At 43.2% G+C, this 16,311-nt stretch overlaps 1 protein-coding gene across 1 annotated transcript in view; it reads left to right on the top strand.

Annotated features, from left to right (window-relative positions):
- The window catches only part of LOC122804001 (protein mono-ADP-ribosyltransferase PARP9-like), a 1,237,155-nt gene that overhangs the window by 762,138 nt on the left and 458,706 nt on the right, over positions 1–16,311 (top strand). Inside the window, exon 7 of the mRNA XM_044073682.1 lies at positions 14,801–15,388. Within this exon, the coding sequence (XP_043929617.1) occupies positions 14,801–15,388 (588 nt within the window). The remainder of the gene's footprint in view (positions 1–14,800; positions 15,389–16,311) is intronic.

Genomic DNA, 16,311 nt, shown 5'->3' with positions numbered 1-16,311 from the left:
CCCGAGCTGTGTACTACATGAACTACAAAATGAACTGGCACCTCACCTAAGTGTCATGTTTAATCATACCCTCACCTCAGGCTTCGTGCCCACTGAGTGGCGCACAGCTACAGTTATCCCACTCCACAAGGGGGGATCCAACTTGTATCCCGGGAACTACCGCCCCATCAGTCTGACGAGCCTGATCTGTAAGGCCATGGAACGTATTATCATGGAACTTCGTGAAGGGCCAATCTTGTCTCCTGAACCTTACTGACTTCTTCGAATCAGTCTCCAGAGCCGTGGACGAGGGTAAGGCAGTCCACACAGCCTATCTGGACCTCGCCAAGGCCTTTGACACCATGCCCCACTCTGGAATCATAGATAAACTTACTAAGCTGGGCATTAATCCCTACGTCACTCAATGGGTTGCCAACTGGCTCACAACCCACACTGTAAAAGTAGCTGACTCCAAATCCAGCTCCAGACAAGTGACAAGTGGAGCACCTCAGGGTTCAGTCCTGAGACCTCTCGTTTGGCATCTAATTCTCTGAAGTACAGGCCAACACTATGGGACTCTGGCTAACAAAGTTCACAGATGACTGCAAACTGGGAGCCATTATTGGATCCCCAAATGATGTGGATACTCTACAAAAGGGCCTTACAGAAACAGATGCTTGGTGCCAGAGCCATGGGCTCAAGCTCAATGCCAAGAAATGTATAATTATCCCCTTTGGGAAAAAAAACATGTACCCGTGAATTATCACATAGGTGGCAGTACACTAAACACCGAAAGTGTTATGAGACTTAGGGACACAGGTGGACAGTGGTCTCGCCTTCAATAACCACATCACCACAACAGTTAGGAAATCCTTCTATGTGGCACACCTCATCACTAAGGGCTTTTCATCCAGAAAAAAGGAGGTCATTGTCCCACTGTACTCATCCCTCATTAGACCCATTATAGAATACACAGCCCCATTTGGTATGTACCTCTCAAGACATCTGCAATAACTGGAATGGTCGCATAAATACCTCACTAAAAGAATCTCAGGCCTAAAGCAGATGCCCTATGCTGACCGCCTTAAAAAACTCCAGCTATACTCTGTCGTATATCATCTACTCCATGACGATCTCTGCTTAACATATAAGACCATGTCAAACTCAGAGCAGTTGGACATGCTACACTTAAAGAAATCCGAATCCCTCAGTGCCACACGCTCCAGGGATCTAAATCTTGTCATCACAATAAACAAAACATGCTGGAGGGATAGGTTCATGACCCAGAGACTCCCCAGACTCTGGAATAGACTGCCCATACATATCAAGCAGAGCGCCTCTTTGGCCCTCTTCAAAAGGAACCTTGATGATTGGATGGGAGAAAGGAAATTCACCCCGGGGATCACATCAGTTGCTCTGCTAGACAGGGGTCCAGGGAAGTAAATAGCGTGGGAAGAAATAGCCAGGGAATTGTTATGGCTAGACTTGTATAGGCCGATAGCCTAGTACCAACTTATGAAAAAAAAAAAAAAAACTGTAAGCCTGTTTTTACCTTTCTTGTAATTAGTGTTCCAGATGCAGATTTGCTATATCCAGGACTGTATGTAAGCTTCTGAGCCCTCCAAGCCTTTCTGTGTTGGAGGGAAGCCTTCTAGCTTATCAGCGGGAGTGGTAACCTGTACGTAACCGGTCTACTACATAAGGAGTGGTTCTGGTCCAGAAATTGTAGTTATTTGCCATTTGGGAAATCTCTTCCATCTCTCTCAACTTTCTGATTTGAAAGCCTGCATTTGCACTTGTTTCTGTCCTGTAACTCGTCTAGCGCATATTCTTAGTTTTAGCACTTAAGTTTGCTTATTCATGCTCAGCACTTGTTCAGAACTTGTAAGCACTTAATAAGCTGCTAATTACTATAGCACGCAATCTTCCTCATTACCTAGAGGAAAACAGTTTTTGTACTTACTTTTCTCACTTGCTTAGAGAAAAACAGCTCTTGTACTCACTTTCCTCACTTATCTAGAGGAAAATAGTTTTTTATTCAGGCATGTCCAAGGGTCAGCTCCCAGTGTTCTCTCCTGTCTTTCTGATGAATCTGGGCATCTTGAGGCAATGTAGAAATTGCTTCATGTACACAGACAACCCTGTCCTCCTACCACCCAACACTACAACCTGTGAGAGATGCACTTATCTAGCCAAACTGGAGGTAAAGTCTCTCTCCAGCCAAGACTGAACTTGACAGTCATGAGGAGTAGGTAAACATTTGCACCACACCACACTCATCACATAGTCTCACTAAATCTACACCGCCAAAATCCACACATAGTAACACAAAAACATTTGCGGAGGCTCTCAATAATAATCTGTCTAAGCAACAGAGACCTCCAAAGCAGAAACGCAAGCAACCTCCATCCCCCAGCACAACCCAAATGACACACAGCCCACAGACTCAGTGTGCCACTCAACCACAGCCAATAAGGCAAAACAGCGTACCCAACACACTAGTCATAGGTGACTATAGTCAGGCACACTGATGTCCCACTAACCAGGCTAAACAAGGAGAAGGTTACTGTCAGTTGCCTGTCAGGTGCTAGGATCCGCCACATAACCCACGCACTCAGGTCACTCCACAACAAGTACAAATATGACTCTGTCATTGTCCATGTTGGTGTGAATGACCTGAGACGTACCTCCCTGGACTACATGAAAAGAGACATGGAAGAGCTCTCCGATCCTGTAGCCCAGGCAGGTATGACCTAGCCCTGAGTAGCATTCTGCCATCGCCCAGAATGATACCGTAGTACAAGGACAAAATGATTGACTTCAACAATTGGCTAAGCTTCTGTTGTCATTCTAAGGGGATCCAGTATCTGTTTGCTTGGGGTGACATGGTTGGCAGACCACGATGCTTTGCCACAGATGGCCTGCACCTTTGGCCCCTGAGATTCCGGATACTGGCTAAAGCTCTTGCTGCCCCTATAGTGCCTTTTTTAGGCAAGGTTCAAATAACAAATTCACCACCGTAACAGGAACAGGCAAGCAAAAACTGAGGGTAATGCTACTCAGTGCTAGAAGTCTAAATTTCAAAATGCATTCACTCGAGGCACTCCTTAAAATGGAGAGCATCGATATCTGTGCAGTGACTGAGACCTGGTTCAAGGCTCCAGAGAGCACCCCTGCACTACCAGGCTATAACTCATACCACACTTTTCGGCCATGTAACCTGGACCGAAACACCAAAGGCGGAGGTGTGTCCATATTCATTAAGGATATCCACACCTCCAGGCTAGTTGCTCAGCATAATGCATCCGAGTTATCCAAGTGCAACTAAGTCTGGGCAAAACTGCAATCCAAATTGTAGCTTGCTATAGATCCCCCACCATGCCTCAGGATTCCCACTCCTCTTTTCTTGATGTACTGGAAAATATTAGGGTTCAACCAAACACCCTAATAATGGATGACTTCAACTACCCCACCATTAACTGGGAAAACTACTTGTGTACCAACTCCTTATCTCAACGCTTTCTGGAATTCATAAACTTAAATGCCTTGGATCAACTTATCCACACCCCGTCCAGGGGCAACAATATCCTAGACCTAGTCATTACCTACACGAGTGACCAGTGTTCCACACCCGAAGTCAATTCCTCGTTGGTCCGATCCGACCATAAGCTAATCACCCTTGATATCCACATCCCGCCCCCACCCACCCCCCACCCCCCGTTAAGGAAACCATGGTAAAAAATTTCTCCAAAGCCTACTTCATGCTTCTTAAGACAGAAGTGGTGAACTTCATGACACCCATGCAGATGGACAATACGGTTACAACTGCTGAATCCTACACAAATGCACTCTATAAGCACTTATACGAGTGCATGGATCGTGCTATTCCAAACAGAACCAAGATGCTATCCTCCAAAAAAAGGAAGCCAATCTGGTGGTCCCCTTCCATAAACAAACTGTACAACAGAAGGAAGAAACTGTTACAAAAGAGAGTAAAATCCCATGAGTGGAGGAGCTCCCTGGTCAGCCTCAGTAAGAAGCTGAGATCCCTTATAACATCATCCAAAGCTAGCTACGAAAAAACAATCACCACTAATTCTAAGGACAACCACAAAGCATTCTATAGCTATGTCAAGATTCTCGATGGCAACACCCAGATCTGCCCTGAGTTACAGCACAAAGGCACGAAAATTACTGAACCAACTGACATTGCCATCATTCTGGCAGATAGGGTCAGTGCTAACTTTACCCCCCCCTCACCCCCTGAAGGGTCCATATCTATACAGGAAGAATGCAGAGTCCCTGTAATCACACCTACGCAGGTAAAAGCTGCACTCTCTAAAGCCATAAACACAGCATCCATGGGACTGGACAACATCCCACGCTGCATTTTACATGAGCTTCAGAATTAACTGGCTCCCCACTTAAGCACCATGTTCAGTAATAGCCTGGCATCAGGCTATGTGCCCACTGAATGGCACACAGCAACAGTTATCCCACTCCACAAAGGGGGAACCACCACTGATCCCGGGAACTATCGACCTATTAGCCTGACAAGCCTTGTCTGCAAGGCCATGGAACGTATCATCATAGAACTCATAAATAAAGACATTGGTAACCTCCAAACTCTGGATCCCACCCAATTCGGGTTTGTGAAAGGCAGATCATGCCTCCTGAACCTGAACGACTTCTTTGAGGCAGTCACCAAAGCTGTAGATGTGGGTAACTTGGTTCACACAGCCTATCTTGACTTCGCCAAGGCTTTCAACACCATCCCCCATTCTGGAATTATAGCTAAACTCACTAAACTAGGTATAAATCCCTATGTCACAAGATGGGTTGCCAACTGGCTCACTGACAGAACCCACACTGTAAAAGTTGCAGACTCCAAATCTGACCTCAAAGCAGTGACAAGTGGAGTACCACAGGATTCCGTCCTGGGACCTCTCCTGTTTGGTATCTACTTCTCTGAAGTACAGGCTAACACATAAGGCCTCTGGCTAATGAAGTTTGCAGATGACTGCAAACTAGGAGCCATAGTCAAGTCCCCAAATGATGTGGACATCCTACAGAAGGGCCTCACTGAGACAGATGCCTGGTGTCAGAGCCATGCCTCAAGCTCAATGGCAAAAAGTGCAGTGTCATCCCCTTTGGTAAAAACTCTGTACCCATGAACTACGGTATAGGCAGCAATCTACTTAACACCGAATTTGTGATGAGACCTTGGGACCCAGATGGACAGTAGTCTCTCCTTTGATAGTCACATCGCCACAGTAGTCAGGAAGTCCTTCTACGTGGTACACCTCATCATAAAAGGGTTCTCATCCAGGAAAAAATAAGTCATTGTTCCTCTCTACTCGACACTCATTAGACTCATTATAGAGTACAATGTCCCTTTTGGAATGTACCTCACAAGACATCTGCAGCAGCTGGAAAGGCCACAGAAGTACCTCACAAAGAGAATTACTGGCCTCAAACAAATGCCCTACACTGACTGCCTCAAAAAAACTCCAGCTTTACTCTGTAGCATATCGCCTACTCCAAAGTGATCCCTGCCTAACATATAAAGCTACACCTAAAGAAATCCCAATCCCTCCCTTTAGGGACCTAAACCTTGTCACCACAATAAACAGGACATGCTAGAGGGATAGATTCCTGTCCCAGAGACTTCCCATACTCTGGAACAGGCTACCCATCTATGTCAAGCAAGGTTCTTCATTAGCACTCTTCAAGGAAATAAGAAATACATCCTTGGGGATCACTTCTGTGTCTCTGCTCGACAGTGGCACAGGAAAATAACTTTCTTGGGTGGTGTAAGCCAGGGAACCTTGTTGGCTAGGCTTACGTAGGCCCTTGGGCTGATAGCCTAGTACCTATCTATGAACCTATAAGCATAACTTGGACCAGTGGATGGGTAGTCAGAAATTCACCCCTGGTCTGGCTCTTATGTCTCTGATGAACAGAGGCAGCCATTAAATCACCAGGTGGTAATGTACAGAGTTGCTCCAGTACAAAAATTGCTTGAATAATGTGCTAGTTCAAATTTGTGGGTTACATTTGGATTGCATGGCTAGGCTTATAAGGGCCCTAGTGGTTGTTAGCCTAGTATACACCTATGAATCTATGGTCTAAGGACTGCTTTTGGAGCTCATGGGCCATGTTTCCACGGCATATCCTGCATTACCTGCAGCACACAACAGTGGGCACAATTATGAGTAGCCTGTGGACTGCATACATATTGGATGATTCTCTTGGCCTATAAGGGGGAACGTGAGTGCAGCTGCCAGTTAGATTACCTGCAGAAAGTCATCTTACAAAAAATGATGTTGCACATGGGCCAGATGTTAGAATCATGGGAAATGCCTGGATGGTAAAAAGACACATTGTAAATAATACTCTGTGCTTTGCACACTATCCTGCAGTAGCTGAAATGGAAGTCGTATGTGCTGATGCGCTGGATGTTCTGTGGAATAGATGAGGCCTTTATTGCAGTTGAGTACAGTCAATGGCCCCCAGAACCAGGAGGAAATAGGTTATGTTGTAGGATCCCAGCATGGTGGTATTGGTTCTTTCCTCTACAGTCCATGGGAACCATATATACTTCACATGCTATACAGCATCATGTCAAGGAACTGGTATAGGTCCATGGGAACCATATATACTTCACATGCTATACAGCATCATGTCAAGGAACTGGTATAGGATTTATGAAGCTAATGTATTCAAAACCTCCTCCATTTTAGGATACTTGGACGTCTCTGTACCAAGACTAGTTAACACTACACATAGCTTAATGTCTGTTGTGATAGGCATTCTAGGTATTTCCTGGTGATTCCATGTGAGGATGGCATCTGTATCCACATGTTAGCAGTTAACTATGACACAGTTGTGGAGATGACAGTAGGTTAGCTGCTTGTAGACCCAGCTGTGATATGATGGGCTGTGATGAATGGCATCACAAACACTGGCTTTGAGTGCTGCCACTTTCGTCCTGTTTCACTAGTGTAGATGCTACTCCTAACATTTTATCGCATAAGGCACTGCTGCTTGCCAAGAAATCCTGCTGTCCAGAATAACTGCTCACCTCAGTTCAAGTATGATTCTGGATCACTCTACCATGTTTGGTGCCATTTGCATATGTCACACCTCTCATTTCCATAATGTCTCTTGTTTGCATGTTATACATACATATAAATACACACACACACACATACACACACGTGTGTGTGTGTGTGTGTGTGTGTGTGTGTGTGTGTGTGCATGTGTTATATTCATATCTTCTTTTCAGTTCTATTGAAGTCTGCTTTCAGAACTGCGATAAAGGATAACTTTTTCTGAACCAGAATGAATGGCAACCTCTTCAAATTGTTGAGGCTTAGATCGAAGGTTAGGGTGCTTAGGAGGCATCTAAGGGAGTTGCTGTTCTCTGATAAATGCAGCTATTGCTACTCGTACTCAGCAGGAACTTCAGTCGCTTATGATTCAGTTTACAGATGCATGTATGGAATTTGGCCTCACAATTTGTTTAAAGAAGACCCAGGTGATGGGCCAAAATGTGGGCAATGAGCCATCAGTCGGGGTTAGCGACTATGAGCTGGAGATTGTCCATGAGTTTGTGTACCTAAGTTCTACAATCTGACAAAATGTCACTTGTTAGCAAGATCAACATGTGCATTGGAAAAGCAACCACAGTGTTTTCTGCTCTGACTAAGGCAGTATGGGCTAATAATAAGCTCACTGTGCACACCAAGGTGCAGGTTTACACAGCCTGTGTTTTGAGCATATTACTGCATGCTAGTGAAACATGGACTCTGTGCTCAAAATAGGGACAGCAGCTCAATGTATTCCATATGTGCAGCTTTAGCTGCATACTTTGTATCTCATGGTAGGACAAGATCCCCAACAGCACAGTACTTGAGAGGATGGGCACACCCTCCATGTTCACCCTCCTGAAACAGAGACATATGCACTGGTTGGGTCGTGTCTCACTCATGATGGATGGCTGAATACCGAAAGACTTCCTTTTTGGAGAGCTGGAGTCTGGAAAGAGTCCAAAAGGGCAACCCAAATTGCACTACAAGGATGTATACAAGAGTGACCTCAGCACAGTCTCCATCAACGCAAACATCTAGTATTCTATCGCCAAAGGCAAGTATGCCTGGAAACAGAAGTGAAGGAAGCTACTGCTATGAATTAAACCATTTTGGCATGGAGAACAGAGTCTTAGAGAGCCCTTAGGAAGATTCATACCCATGATACTAGACCAACCTCTGCCTACTGCTGCTCAAAGGACTGCCACTCTTGGATTGGATTGCACAGCCACAGAAGATGCTGCTTGAATCAGTCCAGTAGAGCCACACACTTGTGATCCTGTGGAATCGAAGGATGGCTACTACTACTACATGGTGCATACTGCATTGATGTTCTTCGTTTTTCACTGTTGCAGTCATTACATTTGGGTAATCTGCTTGCAGGTTGCACTCAGTCGGCCTGATTAACAAAGTCTTGGGTCCTGCGTCGGTTGCTGTCCCTTCTTCCATGACATCAGGTCATCAGGTGTATAAAACATGCAGCCGATGCCATTACATCAGTCTTTCTTGCTGTGCGGTGCCCGAAGCATAGGCAGTTCGTAAGTGTCGGTCGGCCGACTCCTGAAATTTTCGTTTTCCAGTTTCAGAACCGAAGTCTTCAACTAAAAGCTAAGTACCCGTTAGAAACTTTTCTTGCTCCTTACCGATGTCAGTAAAAGTTAATAATTGCATTACTTGTGGAAAGCAAATACCTCATAAAGTTTTTCATTCATACTGTATTCCTTGCCTAGGCCCTGACCATGACGTACCTTGCTGTCGGTTTTGTGCTTTATTTAATCAGTGCACTGTCCGTCGTCTGTATATTTTTGCCTCTAAATATTTCGGTTCTCGGCTTAATTATCCAGAAATGTCATCGGTTAGCCATCCGACTATCGGGATTCCAAAAAAATGCAAAGATAAAGACAGAGACAAGCCGCCGCTTCTCCTGAGCCAGTCGCCAGTTCGCCGGTACTCAGTGAGGTGCTTTCGCAGCCCCTGATACCCACTACTTATGATTCGCAGGCCTCTACTGAGATCCATTCGGAGTCCGGTATGCCGCGAGATACTTCAACTATGGAACCACGGATGTCTCTACCTTGGATGGGTCCGGAGCTGCTGTGCAGGCACCGCACCGGCTTCTGAGGGTGAATTCAGGCCTACGGACTTGCATATTAAATCAACGCCTCCTTCATTACTACGGCCTAAATCTCAATCCATGTCTAAAAAACCGACGCCCAGGCCACATGCTCAGGCCTTTATGCCTAAAAAACAAATGATAAAAATGGCTGAAGATCTAATAACTCTAATCAGGGGTAGCCAGCCCCCACCCCCCTTTCTAAGAGGCCTAGGGCTGAGCTTGACTATAAATCTTCTGATCAGGATTCTGCTTTTTTTTTTACTCTTCTGATGACCTGGATTTGTCCATACCTACTTATGAGGATTCTGATGCAGAGGACTCTATTCCCTCTGCTTCCTCTCCTGAGGATTTTTCTTTTGGGGAAACCTTACATACTCTAAGGGAGCATTTTCACTGGGAAAGCCAGGACGTTTCTTATTCAAAAAAGAGGCTTGGGGATTTCTTTCTCCTACCTCAGCATAGGCCTTTGGCTATTCCTCCTGTACTAGACATTGTTGATGATGCTTTCTCAGAATCCAGTTTGGCCCCTGATTCCCTGCCTCCTGCTCCCAGTAAACCTGACAGATACTACAGGGTCCCTGAGTCCCACAAGTTCCTTTTTAAAAATCCTGTTTTAGATCCAGGGGCTATTTTACAGGGGCCCAAGGGCACTAAGGCTTCTACTGCTAAAAATCCTACCCCTTCTGATAGAGACTCCAGAGTGCTGGATAGATGGGGTAAAAAGGTTTACACTTCAGCAACCTTGGCCATTAGAGCTTTAAACTGCCAATTTCATATGTTAAAATATCAGCAACACGTTATTGGACTGCTTAAACAGAAAATTATGTTGATTCCTGACTGTGTGGAAAATAAAGAACTTACATGATTTAATGCATTCTGCTGAACAAGTTGGAAAACATTCTTTGCAATGTGGTTTTGATTCTTTAGAGGCCTCTTGCAGGACTGCTGTTACTGGGTATGTGCTTAGAAGGTATGCTTGGCTTAAGGAGCAATCTTTGCCTGATCATGTTAAAGCTGAATTGTTGGATGCTCCTTTAAATCAGGACAAGGCTGAAGAAGTTCTTAAAAAGATGAAAGGTAAAGCTAAATCTATGCAAACTTAAAGATTATTTTACAAGTTCAGCCTCCTAGATTTAGTAGGCACTGGCCCTCTAAGAATTGGTCCTTTCCAGCCCCTTCCAGGTCTTCTCAAGCCAAGCCCAGACACAGCAAAAACCCCAGGTTTCAGTCCCAGGGGACTCACAGAACTAAGCAGTGGGGGGCCTCCACTTCCAAGTCTGGGAATAACAAGGCTCCCCCCTGTGGTAAACTGTCTCAATGACTTCCTTTTAAAATTTCCAAGCACTTATCTTCTGACTGCCCCTTTGGGGGGAAAGATTGCTCTTCGTGCAAAGAAGTGGGAACTCATTACCCAGGACAAATGCGTTTTAAATAGTGTCCCAGGGATACAGATTTCACTTCCACACATTGCCAATGCCAAATGGGTGGCCGGACCTACCCCCAAATCAGTGGGCAGAGGCTCAAAAACAAGTACTTTCTCTGTTAAGCATGGGGGCTATTCAGCTGGTACCAGAAGAGGAAAAGGGACAAGGTATCGACTCGAGACTTTTCCTGGTACCCAGAAAAGACAAATCATGGCATCCTGTGCTGGACCTGTCTACTCTAAACACCTTTCTGGAGATTCCAAAATTCAAGATGCTGCTCTTCACCAATTACTTCCTATGCTAGGCAAAGAGGTCTGGTTGGTAACACTAGATTTAAAAGAAGCAAGCCTTCACATCCCAATCAGGGAATCTTGCAGAATATACCTACGCTTCAAAGCAGGCTACATGCACTGTCAGTTCTCTGCACTGCCTTTTGGCTTATCTACTGCGCCCAGGGTATTCACAAAGTGCCTAGCTCCAGTTATTGCATTTTGCAGGCAAAGAAGTATTCAGATATATCCATACCTGAATGATTGCCTAATTCAGGCAGAAAGCCAGGACATACTTTTAAATCATCTGGCCTTTGTAAAAAGGGTTCTAACTTGTTTGGGGTACACCATAAACGAAAAGAAATCACAACTGGTACCCTGTCAACAAATTACATTCCTGGGAGCAAGCTTGAATACAACTTCCCAGATGGCCTACTTCATGTCAGAAAAGCAAATTCATTTGACAACCTACTTCAAACAAGTGGCCACAAAAACCCTGCTATCTGCAAGACAAATACTGCGAGCCCTGGGGTTCATGATCTCCTGCATTCTTCTAATTCCATATGCAAGACTGCATATGAGGAAACTACAGTGGTATCTAAAAAGCCTATGAAGTCAACATTCTCACAGCCTAGAAACAATGATTCCTGTCATACCTTGCCTACGCCTACTGTTCCTTTGGTGGACAGAGGCCTGCCACCAAAACAAGGGACTACCTTTCACACCACCCACTGCCGCCCAAACCCTAACAACAGATGCATCAGACTATGCATGGGGGGCTCACCTGGCAGGGAAGTGCATTTAGGGCAAATGGAACCCAAGTCAAATGCACCTGCATATCAATCAAAAAGAAATGTTAGCTGTACAGAATGCTCTGACAGCCTTCAAGGGCTACATTCTTCCAAGGAAAACTAATGGTAAAGAGGGACAACACAACAGTTATGTGGTACATAAACAAGCAGCAGGGTACACATATTCTTACCTCCTCTGCAGACTAGCCATGTCATTGTGGAACACAGCCTTGAGCTACCAAGTGCACCTACAAGCTCAATTCCTGCCAGGAAAATTAAATACACTGGCAGATGGACTAAGCAGAAACCTCATGGACCCACACGAGTGGAAACTGGAACCAAGGATTTTTAGCATGTTGACATGCGAATGGGGGAGCCCAGATATAGACCTGTTTGCCTCCCCCCAGAACTACCAGTTGGACAAATTTTGCACAAGGACTTCCCACAAGCAAGCTTGGAAAGTGGATGCTCTGTCCTTCAGCTGGAAAAATCTATCAGTCTACGCCTTTCCCCCGCTGCATCTGCTCTCCAAAGTACTACTAAAAGTCAAACAGGAGAAACCAAGGATGATTTTGATTGCTGCAGATTGGCCGCGCCAACACTGGTACCCCCTCCTGTGCAGTGTGTCACGGTTATCTCCATGGCACCTGCCTCCGACTTCTTCCCTGCTGTCTCAGCAGGAGAACAAGATTCTGCACCCTCAGCTTCCAACACTGAACCTTGCAGCCTGGCTAATTACTTAAACTCTCCCTTACCATCCCTCTGCAAACCTGTGATGGATGTCATCTTAGAGGCAAGGAGACCTAGTACTAGAAAATCTTATGCTGAAAAATGGAAAAAATTCTGTGCCTGGAACCAGTCTCAAGGCATGAGCACAGCAGCGCCCAAAGTACCTCAGATTTTACAATACTTAACTGAGATGCTTCACAAGGGCCTGTCTTTTTCCTCCATTAAAATCCAAGCTTCAGCCATTTCAGCTCATTATAACACAGAACCACCCCTCTTCTGTCATCCACTGCTCAAGCAGTTCCTCAGAGGGGCCAAAAATTTGAGACCACCCAGGAGAGCTCCAACCCCAGCCTGGGATCTTAACTTTATATTGGAGAAACTCACTCTACCTCCTTTTGAGCCAGCTGTGACTGCAGACTTAACATTTCTTTCTTGGAAAACAGATTTCCTTTTAGCAATCACTTCAGCTAGAAGGGTATCTTAATTACAGGCTCTTATGGCAGTGGAGCCTTTCATCATCTTTCATGCGGACAGGGTGTCACTCAGAACCAATCCATCCTTCATGCCCAAGGTGGTATCCAGTGTGGCTCTTAATCAGTCCATTAATTTGCCAACCTTCTTCTATAATCCACAGAATAAAGAGGAACGGATACTGCATTCCTTGGATATGCACAGACAACTTAGATTCTATTTGGACAGGACTAAACCTCAAAGAAAATCTGAACAACTGCTTGTAGCATTCGCTGCAGGGACAGAGGGGAAGGATATTTCAAAACACACCATTTCTAAATGGATAAGCCATTGCATTCATTTCTGCTGTAAGCACCATGGAAAACCTATCCCCCAGGGGATCAGACCTCACTCCACCAGGGCTGCATCTACTTCTGCAGCCTTTCTCAGAGGCATTCCTACCAGGGACATCCTAGAAGCTGCTACCTGGAGTTCTGTACATACTTTCACCAAGCATTATCATTTGCCAATTTTCTCTAAATCAAGAGCTGGCTTTGCCACTGCAGTCTTGCAGGGCCTTATAGCTGGCCCTAATGCTGTTTAAACTCCTCCTCCCAACCATAGCTTTGGGATTCTACCCAAATGTAATGACTGCAACAGTGAAACATGAAGAACATAGTACAGTTGTGTACACTTACTATAAATGTAGATGTTCGAGTGTATTCACTCTTTCAGTCCTGGTTACCCTCCCTCCTGCTCCCTAACTTCTTTTGGCTATACCTGTACTTTCCTTTACTATGCTTAAAAGCCTTTTTGGTGTATTTGCTTTTTTGTTGGAGGTATACTTTTGTGCTTTTATGTTTAATTGCTTCCCATTAGGGGGGCACCTGGCATCTGGGGCAAAAGAAACTGATGTAATGGTATCAGCTGCATGTTTTATACCCCTGATGACCTGATGTCATGGAAGAAGAGACAGCAACCAACGCAGCAACCGACGCAGGACCCAAGACTTTGTTAATCAGGATGACTGAGGGCAACCTGCAAGTAGATTACCCAAATGTAATGACTGCAACAGTGAATACACTCGAACATCTACATTTATGGTAAATGTACACAACTGTACTTTTTCTTGGTAACACAGTTGGACTGTGTGTTTCCCTCAGTTGCCAATGACCATGATATTAGGTATTTCATGCTGCATTAATTATTTATATATACCAGCCACTGATGTGTTGAGGCTATAACTAAAGTTTACTGACATAGTATTTCTGAAATGTTTAAGTCATTTTAAATTTGGGGATTCATTGCAAGCATTAGTCTTTTCCCCTCCTGTGTTCTACAACTCAGACAGTGATTTATAAGACTGTGATTTTGCTGAAATAACAATAAAGGCAAATGCTTCTGTTATGCTGAAGGCAAAATACTATTTTGCAGAATATTTTTAGCTGAACAGTTAGAATTTACAGTATAACCATCTAATTTGGTCTTCTAGGCAGATAATACCCAATTCTGTTAACCAGGTATTAGGTACAGGAAACAATTTCTTACTTTCTGGGGGCCAGGTGCTCTGATCCAAGTTAATTTGCAATTTCCAAGGAGAGATCTTGGAAATTAAGCTTGAGTCACTTGGATTCAGGTCAGTTGCTGCTTGTTGCCCTAGCCCATTTAACCATACTTCTTACCTATACCATATGTGATGTCATTGTCTTTTTCCTTTTTTCTTTTTGCATTATCATTATTTTATTTATATTTTCCTCTTCAGTAGAACAGACTTAGTATGCATGGTTGCTTATAATGTATTGAATCAGGAATGCTTTAACCTGTTATTAGTGTGGACTGAGATATCAGGCAGGCATTAGCTGCAAAAGTCTATGGAGAAAACATTTGCTCACGTCTTTCAAATTAATCAGATAATGTTCATTTACTTAATTTCTTTTTTAATTTTTTACAGATAGTTATTACGAGATGGATGAAGGTGAAAGAATCAAAGCTGACAAAAGTGACAGCGTTGGCCTAGTGATTGAACTTTGTGGAGAAGACAATGAAACCCTGCAAGAGGCACAGGCATGGATTAAAAGAACACTACTTGTTGACCGTCATTCTTATGTAATCAACAATAATCATATATTTTACCTTGGCATGAAAGAACAGAAAAAACTGCAAAACATTCAAGCTACTTATGGCATTTCCCTTGAAGAGTTCTTAAGTGACACTGAAGCACACCTGGAAGTAAAGGGTCATCCATTTTCAGTGCACCGTGCATTTCTTGAGATAGAAAGATTACTTTGTTTTGTTCAGGAAGAATATGCAGTAAAACACGAACGAGAGCTTTTACAGTCATTGGTTCAATGGATGTATGCAGATCACAAGAGTAACGTAACCGATTATGATTCTGAAGCTAACATGATTATAGAAAAGGCATTTCTGAAAAAAGAAAAATCAGTGGAAGTAAATGTCAGAGATGTTCAGCACATTGTACATTTTATAGCTAAGAATGCAGTTAATTCTCAGCAACAGAATTTTCGTATCAAAAGACAGTGTAAGTAAAAACAATTATTTTATTTTCATTGGAATGTAACATCTAATGTATACTCCTGCAGTAGGTATTTTATGTGGTACAGATGCTTAGCCAGCTGTCTGTTTCATGACAAGCATTTCCAAATTTATATAAAAAAAATAAATAAATAATAAGAACATATATAATAATATTTTTTATTTTATGCAAAGTAAATGCTTTAGCGCTTTTTTAATTTTTCGATATTGTACAGTGTTTATGCACGTTGCACTTGTTATTTAAGAACTTGATTGCTGATACATCCATTTTACAGTTATGTGTTTGTACAATACTAATAAACTAACCTCATACTAAGCAATCATTGGGTACATTTAACTTGCAAAAACTTGGCTTTGTTAAGCATGTAAATCTAAATATCAAAGTCAACTATTTTATCTAGTCTTAATTTCAAGTTTCATTTAACATTGCTCATCATTTAAGCACACAAATTAACTGTTAACAACATAATTTGAGACCGTATCGTTTTATTTTCACTATATTAAAAACTTAACAACTAGGCAAGTGACTGCTCTCCTTGTATGGTATTAAACAGATGTACTTCTTATTTAGTTTGTTTTATGTAAGTGTCCACTTCAAGCTCAATTTACATTACAGAATTCCACTCAGCACAATTTTTTACTATGGAGGTCTGTTTCTGAGTTGTCACTTTCATGTTTTTAATCTCTGTAATCATCTTTTTTACCTCTTGTTTACAATTTATTTTAATTTTGTAGTTCTAACTTTTTTAGCTACTATCAACAAAATCAGCAGTGCTTTCACTTGTTTAGTACATGCTATTTTACACAAACTCAATACAAAATTTCAATAATGAGGTTACATTCTGTTCCAAATATAAGACTTGGCATATTATTCAAGTATTTTTTTTTGTACTGGAGCAACTCCATAGA

Source organism: Protopterus annectens, chromosome 6.part0 (assembly GCF_019279795.1).
Source record: "Protopterus annectens isolate FY-2018-M chromosome 6.part0, PAN1.0, whole genome shotgun sequence".
Lineage (NCBI taxonomy): Eukaryota > Metazoa > Chordata > Ceratodontiformes > Protopteridae > Protopterus > Protopterus annectens.
Note: the sequence above shows the minus strand (reverse complement) of the source record. Positions and strands in the feature narration are given on the sequence as shown.